Raw genomic sequence first — 10,464 nt, 5'->3', positions numbered from 1 at the left:
TCATCAGAGTAGAAGAAAAGCTCAATGCACCAAAATATTGAGATAGCCTTAATGAAAACCCAGTCCAGAGCATTCAGAACCTCAGACTGGGCAGAAGGTTCACCTTCCAACAGGACAATGGACCTAAGCACACAGCAAGAGTGGCTTATAGACAACTCTGTGAATGTCCTTGAGTGGCCGAGACAGAGCCTGAGCTTGAACCCAATCAAATATTTCTGGAGAAACCTGAAACTGTGCGTCTGCCCCCATCCAACCTGACAGAGCTTGAAAGGTGAAGAGGTGGGGTGAAGAATAGCAGATAATTGCCAAATGCTAATGAGCAAAGCTTGTCGCATCAAACAAAAAAGACTTGAGACTGTTAAGGTGCTTCAGCTAAATATTTGAATGAATTGAAATGAATACTTATGCAATGTACTTATTTCAGTTTTTTTATTTGTAATTAATTTATGAAGTTGTGACAATTCTGTTTTTGCTTTGTCAATATGGTGTAAGGAGTGTAGATTGATGTGGGGAAAAAAGTACATTTAAGTAGTTAAAAAATGTAATTTAATATAATTACAAGTACTTAATTTTTGGAATCTGATTATGTAATCCAGATTATGTAATCTTCTGTCGCGGGGCTCTGTATATATATATATATATATATATATATATATATAGTTATGTGATTTCTATATTGCAACCTCTCAGGTCTGGACTTACCAAGTTTCTTGAGGTCTGTCTCTACAGCCATGATCTTCCCTCCATAATTCTCCATACCCTCTGTTACATTATCCATTCTTTGGACCACTGTGGGCACACATTGTAAAAGCCAGTCAGACTTTGTCTGCACTATGGACTACATACCATAAATCCTTAAGTACTTCTAATTTTAGAAAGTCATTAGGCTGCTTGAGACGTATTTCTGAGACAGCATTCCTTCAAAATGCTGACCGTTTTGCCCTGTGTGGACATGATTTAACAATTTTTCACTTGTCCATTGCACATGCATAAAAATACAACATGCATTCCAAACACAGTCACGCAGGAAATGCATGACACTTCATTTCCTCAGGAATTTGGAATGGATCTTCAGGAGACGCTATCAGAGCATCTCCTTTCTGGTGATTCCCAGCAGGCACCACTATAGCCATTCAAAGACAGATTTTGGTCTCATCCCTGATTTGTACAATAATGAAACCTTAGTTTAAGATGCCTAAGGGCTGAAATGTTAATATAACCTGCCATAACCATGACCTGACCATTTATGTTCTTATACAATGTTGTATGACATTAAACTTAATTCTAGGAGTATGTGTTCATGTGCAACACTAGAGGGCGCTTTCACTATGCATTCTGCATGATTCTTTTGGTAAGTAGTGTATGATTAAAATACCAACTGTCACATTTGTCTTTTTCTTTGGAACAGTCAGAAGGTGATCTTACAGGCTATCCTGACAAAGGCCCGGAACAGTTTCAAATCCCCCCTCTTGTTCCCAGAGTTTTCCCCATTGAATATCTCACTGGCGGTCAAACATGAATGAAAAAATAAAAGTCATCATCTTCGCTCTCTCACGGTTTTTTAACTCATGTTTCATTCAGACATGCAGCACTCGGCTATCGCTGCCAGCAAACTCAAACACATCAAAGATCTTGGGTGTTAGCATTCCTGACTGCGCTTGTGTAACCAAACACAAAACAAATATATGCTGTAGGGGAAAAACAAAACACGGAGGTCCATTTCAAAGGCTTGTTGGTCATTTTCACACTGGGAGTCTGTCAGTGGGAGGTCAACACTGCCAGTCTCCTGCCCTCCCTCTCTCTCTCCCACTCTCCTTTCTTTCTTATTTTCCTGTATCAGCCGTGTTGTTTTTGAATGGAGTTTAGTGGGATGGTTCTCTTAGCTGACAGAATGAGTGACTCAATCTAAATATGCACTACTGAGACACTCACTGGACTAAATCTGAACGTACAATTACAAATTCTTGTCTATATGACGTTGTTGAGAAGTGATACAGAATAAAGTAACCAGATACTTTCTGGCACTGCCAACAAAGGAAACATGACATGTTTTCAGAATGCCACAAAGTCCCTGTCAATCAACCTGTGGGTTTTGGGACAGCAAATTGCCGCTAAGGCATAAAATCTCCTCTGGAGCAGGTTTGTAGTGAAACTTGCTGCTTTACATGGTCTTCTCATCTGGTTGGCATTAGGGCTTTAGAGAACCAGAGGAGACATATGGACTCAATGGAGACGTGATCTGGACAATCAGATCACATTCATTTAAATGTAAATAAGCAAGGACACATTTTCAAGTACAGATTTGGGGTGCTTTGTAGAAGTTCATTTGTCTCTCTTCTATCTATCTATCCATCTATTTATCTATCTATCTATCTATCTATCTATCGATCTGATTTGTGTTAGTGCTTTGTTGTATAATATAATACTGTTATCCCTTCAAAATATTTAATTGCAAACCCATTAGCACTGCTTGCTGCAGAAATGTTAGCTATATCACATAAATGAATAAAGTTGTTTAAAAACGTAACTACATTCGAAAGCTAAAAAATAACTCTAATTTACCGTGTCCTTCTGGAAGACAACAGCATGCATTATCTTATCCTGGTTTTTGGCACCAGACAAAATAAACTGCGATGCTCTGTTTCACAGCGCTCATGGCTTTCCCAGCTAATACAGAAAACAGATTTCACTGTGATAGTCCGGCTGACAATATTTGGAAAACTAACTTGTTTCTACGGTGCAATATGGTTGCCTTATGTCAGGACAAATAATAAAGTGAGCCAAAGTTCAAAACTGAACAGCAGAAATTATGGGGAATGTTCATTTGTGGCACATTCTTGATACGTTTTAGCTGGATAAGATATAAACCCAGTGAACCTAGATTTTCCAGGTTTCTGTTCTAAACGACAGACAGCAGGAATGGTCTGTGCCGTACTTTTGTAGATTTGCAGTCTTCATTGTGAAAGTATAGCGGGCTGAAACTGCAAACATGTAGAATTATGCACATCACTGCAAAAGATAAATGGGTGTGTCAATGTCAGGAGGACTTCTTACCTTTGTATCCAAGCACAGCCACAGCTATGGTGAGCAGTGCACAAAGTACATACAGAAGAGCAATCGCCACCCTCAGGGCCCAGTCATTTTTACATTTAGTGCATTCACTTCCTTCCTGGATACCTGCAACAGAAAAAAAAACATTGCATCAAAATATTAAAATGTTTTTATGCATAATGTAAATACATATTCCTCAATCTTAATTAACAACTCAAGTGCTGACAGGAAAGACCAGGAAAGAAAGATGGCGCCGACGCTGATGGCTGCCTCCGTGGCGTGCTCTGCAGTTGTTTTTATGTTTTTGTTAGTTTGTCCTGTCTTTAGTTATATCCCTGCAATCAGTTTCACCAGAGACGAATTGCTGGACTGTACATACAAAACGGTCTATTGTAATATACCTGCACATACAATTGTCAATTTATATATTTTTATTCCTTATTTACTTGTTCTATTTTTAATTTTTTATTTTTTTTTATTATCTGTGTTTGTTGTTCTGTCACTGTCATTCTGTTACACTGTGGAAGCTTCTGTCACGAAAACAAATTCCTCTTATGTGAAAACATACCTGGCAATAAAGCTCATTCTGATTCTGAAAGTGGCTTTGGTTGCTTTAACAAATTAGAAGCCAGCATTTACTTAACCTAATGTTGTTCTAAACCTATATGACTTTCTTCTGTGGGACAGAAAAGATGTTTTGACAAATGTATATATATATGAACTATCCTTTTAACTTTTTTTGCTTTAGCATATTTATTTTAAATTATCTTTCTATATATCATTATGCTTTCCATGCTGATAATGACGTATGCTTTGAATGAATTCTCTAAACTAAATTCTCGCATGAACTAACATAAAACATCTGAAACACTGGGACATTCTTTTAAGACAAAACCGAATTCTAAGGAACAAACAACTATTTCAGAGATTTCACGCAAAGCAGCTTTAGAGATCACAGTGTTTCACCACATGATGGTGGAATAAATATAAGCGAATAAATGCCCCTCTGTTTGTTTTCATGAGCCAAGCTGAAACTACACCATCAGGGCTTACTGTGGCGAGAGACTATGTGTCATGCTTGTCTTGAATGAGAATGAGTGATTTGTGTCAGTCTGGTTCAGATTACCATTGAGCAAATTGTTTTTCCCCTTGATCTAGAGGGAATAAATGGTCAACCATAAATAGTGTCACACTAGGACAAACAGCAAGTTTGAACGGTACATAACAGACTGTGATGTCAAATTCGCCACATGCTGCATGTTTTTGCTGCAGCTAAGAGTAAAGTGGAGTGGACCCCTGTTGTGTTTAGATTGAGGCTTAGCAAATAAACATGTTCACTATCTCCAGAAAAACTCCAGACATTCCACAACGAGCCTCACATCCTTGTTTGACTCATCAGCATATGGTCGGAGTGGCAGCCATGGCATCCAGGTCAGGCTAAAATGCCCCATGAGAGAGCTGGGGGGTGGGCAGGTCGCTGGGGAGCTTGTCCTTAGACTTAAACATCTGTGTAAACATCAAAAAAGGGCCCTCCGAGCTATGGCCCCAGATGTAGGGGGGTTTGTACTGAGGGTTTGGAGAGGTGGTCTGTGTGGGGGAGATCAGGAGAGGCCTCAGCCCCCACCACCCCACCCTCACTCAACTATAACCAAACCGCACCATGTAAACAAGCAACATCACCACCACCTCTGGCTATGGGTCACTGGGGTGTGAAGCGGAGAGAGAGGAGAGGAAAGAAAACAATAAATGTATCACTTCTACATTGCTGTAGAGTGTTTATTGCTGTGTTTCTTTCACCTAATGAAAACTATTAACTAGAGATGGACAAACTGCTCCTGACTTACAACACTGAAGCTATATTAACCACACAGATTTCTCTTCCTATAGCCTTTCACACATGCTTTGAAATTTCACTGAAGAAATACAGATGTGCTCTTTCAGATAGCTGGAATTCCAAGACGGGATGCTTAAATTTGTGCTCTGAAGCAACAGATAGGGAATCACGCAATGCTTTCTACTTATTAACTAGGGTTGGGAACAAGAAACAGTTTTTATTCCGTTTTCTTTCTTTTTTTTTATATATATATTTCAAAACTGAATGTCATTTGTTTCCGTTAATGGTTCCTGCATATGTTCCCACTTGACTGATGGAGTTACCTGTAGTAGTTAATCAGTGGTACAGTAACACCATTATTACATCTAATGATCTTCAGAATGATCAACAGAATACAGCACAACCGATGTAGTTCCACTGCCAAACAAATGACTCAAATAAACTGGTTCTTTTAAGTGAATCAAAAGCATATAGCGCAACCAGTGTCATTGTATTATGTGCAAATTACTCTAATGAATCGGTTCTTTTAAGTGAATCAAAAGCAAACAGTGCAAACCAGTATAGTCCCATTCTAAAAAAAATGACTCAAATGAACTGGTTCTTTTAAGTGAATCAAAAGTATATAGCGCAACTGGTGTCATTTCATTCCATACAAATGGCAAATGAATCAGTTCTTTTAAGTGAATCGAAAGGATACAATGCAACCGATGTAGTTCCACTCCCAAACAAATGACTCAGATGAACTGGTTCTTTTTAGTGAATTAAGTGTACAGTGCAACCGGTGTCACTGTATCCCGTGCAAATTACTCTAATGAACTGTTGCTTTTAAGGGAATCAAAACCGTACTGCACAATCAGTGTAACCCCATTCCTGAATAAATAACTAATAAATCGGTTCTTTTAAGTGAATCAAAAGCAAACAGCGCAACCGATGTAGTTCCATTCCCAAACAAATGACTCAAATATACTGGCTCTTTTAAGTGAATCAAAACCGTAAAGCGTGCAGTCTGATTCTGAAGTAACTAAAAAGTCTGTGTAAACTGTTCATGTTTTGTATTTACATGAGCAATATCACTCGAGTACACCGGCTAGAACAAGCGGAGTGATACAAAATTGTGAAAGGGCGTTCCTGTAGCGATACCAGTACAATATCTCACGGTTCTCAACCAATCAGATTTGAGAACCAGAACGAACTGTTGTATAATATTGAAATTAAATCATCATATGGCAATGGAATTGCATTCCGAAAGTACAAAAACAACTGTTAATGGAACCTAATAGGAACTAGAATGCTTCCTTTGAGGAATTTGAATCAAAACCTAACTTGTTCATTTCTTCAAGATTCAATGTTTTCTTGTTCAAACACCCTACACTTGCCAATAGATTAATGCAGTCTATATGGACCGTACATGACAACATTATCTATAAACATTCTGACACACATCCAAACACCCACGCACTTAATGTTTGTAACTCAAACACACACAGAGAAAAACCTAAAGGGAAAAGCAAACTGAGGCTCTGGAATGGATGACCATACCTTGCCCTTTACTACAGGGCTTTAGGGAGAGTCTGGAAAATGGCTAGAGTGTAATTTTCAACAGGCCAGCAGTGACTGGCTCTGGTCCAGGAAATTCCCAATAAGAAAATAACTAGTCAAACAGTCTAAATGAATTTACAGTAACACACAACAGCGGCAGCCCATACCTAAAGTTTGTTAACGTACATTGGATGATTGTTGTTCTAGTCAACACTTTACAGTATGCATGCTACAGATCTCATGATGGATCATATTAAAAGTTGGAGGAGGACAGAATAGAGAAGTGCTGCTTTAACACTGTGTGAGATGAGGTTGTTAAGCTGTGGCAAGAGATTGAGAGAGGGAAACGCTGAGGCCCGCATCCATGCCTGTGCAACAGCTGTGTTTCATTTGGACTCAGGAAGTCGCTCAAAGAAAATTCCTGTACTTCTCTTTTTCCTCTGTACCTGCTATAAGACCCACTCACACTTGCCCAATGCAACACAACACTTGTGATGGAAATTTCCATGGCAACAAAAAGACACTTTTCCACACTACACACAGAAAGCGGTCCATGTTTGAGTTGACTTTTGGTTTGGTATACATATATACGGGTGATTCTTCAATATGCTCTTTTGCAAAAACTATTATCCTAGTTTTACGGTAAATTAGCTTTCAGATTTCCTATGGTCTCTTTAATGACATTTTCCTCATTTTTTTAGGAGTACTGAATTGCTAAATATGCCATAATTTAACTATTTTGGACCACTACCCAGACTTGTCCTTCAAAAAACACATTTGAAAAATCATAAAAGATCTTCCAAGGAAGTCTAATTTGGTCTCATAGAGGCCTCAAGCAGCCATTACAAATTTGTTTGCACATTGGTGACTGATTCATAATTATGTTTAATTAAGCCCTCCATAATGTTCAAACGTGTAAGCTAAAGTTCAAAAGCTATGAAGAGTTACTGATAAATTAAGCAAATCTGAGCAGTGAACCCTTCTGGGTCCAATCTGAGCTCAGGCATTTGAGGAAAAACAATTCTTTTGCCATTTGATAATAATTACAGCCTTATCTGCATGATCTGAATGCAACGAATGTGCAAAAGCTGTCATAATAAAGTACTTCTTTTCATAATTTCATTTAAGCATTACCTCAACTGATTTCATGTTGACCATTGTTTCGTGACTATACAAATTTGGAAGATACAAAATGATTAAACATGACAGATTGGCAGCCCTGAAAGCAAACGGTTTAACAAACATGATCAACTAGTAACAACAGACCCAGTCAGTCTTTTACGATGAAGAGCAAACAAAATCTTGCAGTATGTCATTCAGGTTTATTTCAACATAAGAAAACAATGAGTTTTGTCATGTTAAAAATATTCTGGATATCTATCTCTATGTGACCATTGCCAACATCTGGAATCAACACTCACAGTAAGACTCAAATAAAATGCTATTTGCATGCAATTCCTTTCAGTTGTGTAGCATCAGAAATAGTAAACTTTGTGAATCTGGTGCACATCTCTGGATCCAATCATCATGCCCCCATCGTCCCTCATTAAAAGCCCCCTCTCTGGAATGTTAACAAGCGCTCTAAAAAAGGGATATAACTACAGAGACAAATTACTACACCATTATGTTTGTAAACCTCTGAACTGTACTGCTCCACACCACTAGCATGCAACAGTAACATTTTTTCCCATTTTGACAGCAAACAGGTTTATAACACTTTAAATAGGCACAAGCATCTGGAGCTTATTACACAAAGGGGGAAAAAATCAAAGGATGCAAGAGAAAATTTGATACATCAACCCTTCATGCCAAGGACTGAAGAACAAACATCTAAAATGTCAGCTTAGTTTACAATTTGGATGCAAGGAATGCTTTTCCTCAAAGAACCCTTTATATTACTATCTTCAACCTTATTTAGAAAACACCACCATGGTATAGGAAGTGTAGTATATTTTAGCTTATGAATGGCTTGAACATGCCACCAAACCCGGTGTAACCAATTAAAACAGCACAGCCCATTACGCTGGAACCTTTTTTTTTGAGTGAGACTGAATCTTCATGGAAAACTAAATCCGTAAGATACACTGAGGAAAATCATGCCTTGAAATGACTAACAATTGCTACGCACTCATGGGCTACACAACATGAAGCCTTTGTTTGCATGTTTACAGCTCAAATTTAATCAGACACATGCAGTTTTGATACAAACAAATCAACAGCAAGCAATTTAAAGAAAGCGTTTAACGTTTCTGGATCCAACAGGTTTTTTAAAATGACATCAGCAACAAAATAAAGGCAGAAATAGGAATAAATCCTCTCTGGAGTTCAGAGTGAGGCAATAAAGTCTTTCCTAAAACATTGGCACAGTCAGTGGGACACGAGTGGGCTGTTTTCAGCTCCACTTATTTCCTTATGTGATTAAGGCCATGTGCAGTTTTAGAAATCCAGAGAGACTCTGAAAGAATGAGATGACATGGAGCTAGCCATTGTGAAAACAACTCAAAGAACTAGATAAACCTACAATGGTCTTTCAAGATCAATTCAACATATTTAGCTCTTGCTGCTTAGAATGAAAACATTGAGAAAAGACAAGAAACACACTGTGGCCATGCATATATATGCTTATGTTCAGCCCTGCAAGTCATCTGTATTGTATTACTGTTGAAATAAAGCGCAAACTAAAGAGGAAATCATAAAAAGGATGTATGGAAAATGTGTGGAGACAAAAACAGAGATAATTCACAGCCAGCCAGACAGGCAGATCCCACTCAGAAACTGAGACAGGAAATCAAAATCCGAAGCCAAGAGCCTCTGGCTAATGAGCTGAAAAAGAGATCCTGCTCTTGATATTGGTCTACTGCACTAAATAAATGCAAATACCTTTAAATCCATTCTTCTCCTGCTACTTTTCCCAATGGTTTAACAGTATTAAGCATATAACTTAACTTTCTATAAAGTCATACATGACGGGGTTTTCATTTTCTTATGTATTGTAACATCTGTCTTGGTGATTGATGCAAAAGATTCTATAAAAACCATAGCAAGAAAACATTGTTGGCTTTGATACATGTAGAATGTTGCAACTTTTTTTTTTTGGCAGCGACTCGAGTGAAGTCACACAAGCTCACCTTGTTCTTATTCCAGCACACAATATGTTATTTTTATTGTTGTTATTTTTGATTGCACAATAGAGTTGAAGAACAAATCTTCCTTTCCTTGAAAAGAAGTAACATTGTAATTGCAAACTCCTGGTGTTCGCCCACTTGAGTGTTCTTATACTATTTAGGCTTAGTATCAGGTGGGATACATCCTTTCTAGTCCCTTCACTCACAAGCATAAACCAAAAAAAGCTACATTCATAATACATGGAGACAAGTAGATTTTTATGCTTTTAAAACACCGATCTTTTAGTGGTGAGACTGTATCTGCATGTGTTAAGCGGTGTATTCAGTCTCTGGCATATCTACAGTATTTGCTATAGTATTGACGTGAGCGTCAACCAATGACTAATTATTTTCAAATAAACCGGCCATATGGAGAGAGCTGAAAGAAAGTGAATAGTTTCACACTTATGTACACTATGGCATCTGGTTAGCATAAGCATAAACACATGCCTCATTATTAACACGTAACATTAGAAACATTAGGCCACAAGGGCATATGCCATTATATTCATACATGATCCAGATGAACGTCTAAACTCATCTGAGCAGTGCACTTATTAGCAAACCATTTAAAGGGGTCATATGCTGTTGCTAAAAAGAACAGTATTTGGTGTATTTGGTGTAATGAAATGTGTTTATGCGGTTTAAGGTTCAAAAAACACATTATTTTCCACATACTGTACATTATTGTTTCTCCTCTATGCCCCGCCTTTCTGAAACGCGTCGATTTTTACAAAGCTCATCGGTCTGAAAAGCGAGGTGTGCTCTGATTGGCCAGCTATCCAGTGCGTTGTGATTGGCCGAATACCTCAAGCGTGTGACGGAAATGTTACACCCCTACCATATTGTGATGCCATGTCCATCAGGCCGCAGCGA

At 38.2% G+C, this 10,464-nt stretch overlaps 1 protein-coding gene across 1 annotated transcript in view; it reads right to left on the bottom strand.

The window, feature by feature from the left end:
• LOC107713963 (collectin sub-family member 12) overlaps window positions 1-10,464 on the bottom strand; it is a 36,290-nt gene that overhangs the window by 12,151 nt on the left and 13,675 nt on the right. The window contains exons 3-4 of the mRNA XM_016519636.1: window positions 3,055-3,177; window positions 703-789 (exon numbers count right to left, since the gene is read on the bottom strand). Of these exons, the coding sequence (XP_016375122.1) occupies window positions 703-789; window positions 3,055-3,177 (210 nt within the window). The remainder of the gene's footprint in view (window positions 1-702; window positions 790-3,054; window positions 3,178-10,464) is intronic.

The sequence above is a fragment of the Sinocyclocheilus rhinocerous genome, unplaced genomic scaffold (genome assembly GCF_001515625.1).
Source record: "Sinocyclocheilus rhinocerous isolate Xijiao unplaced genomic scaffold, SAMN03320098_v1.1 scaffold2043, whole genome shotgun sequence".
Lineage (NCBI taxonomy): Eukaryota > Metazoa > Chordata > Actinopteri > Cypriniformes > Cyprinidae > Sinocyclocheilus > Sinocyclocheilus rhinocerous.
This window is presented reverse-complemented; position numbering and strand designations above follow the sequence as displayed.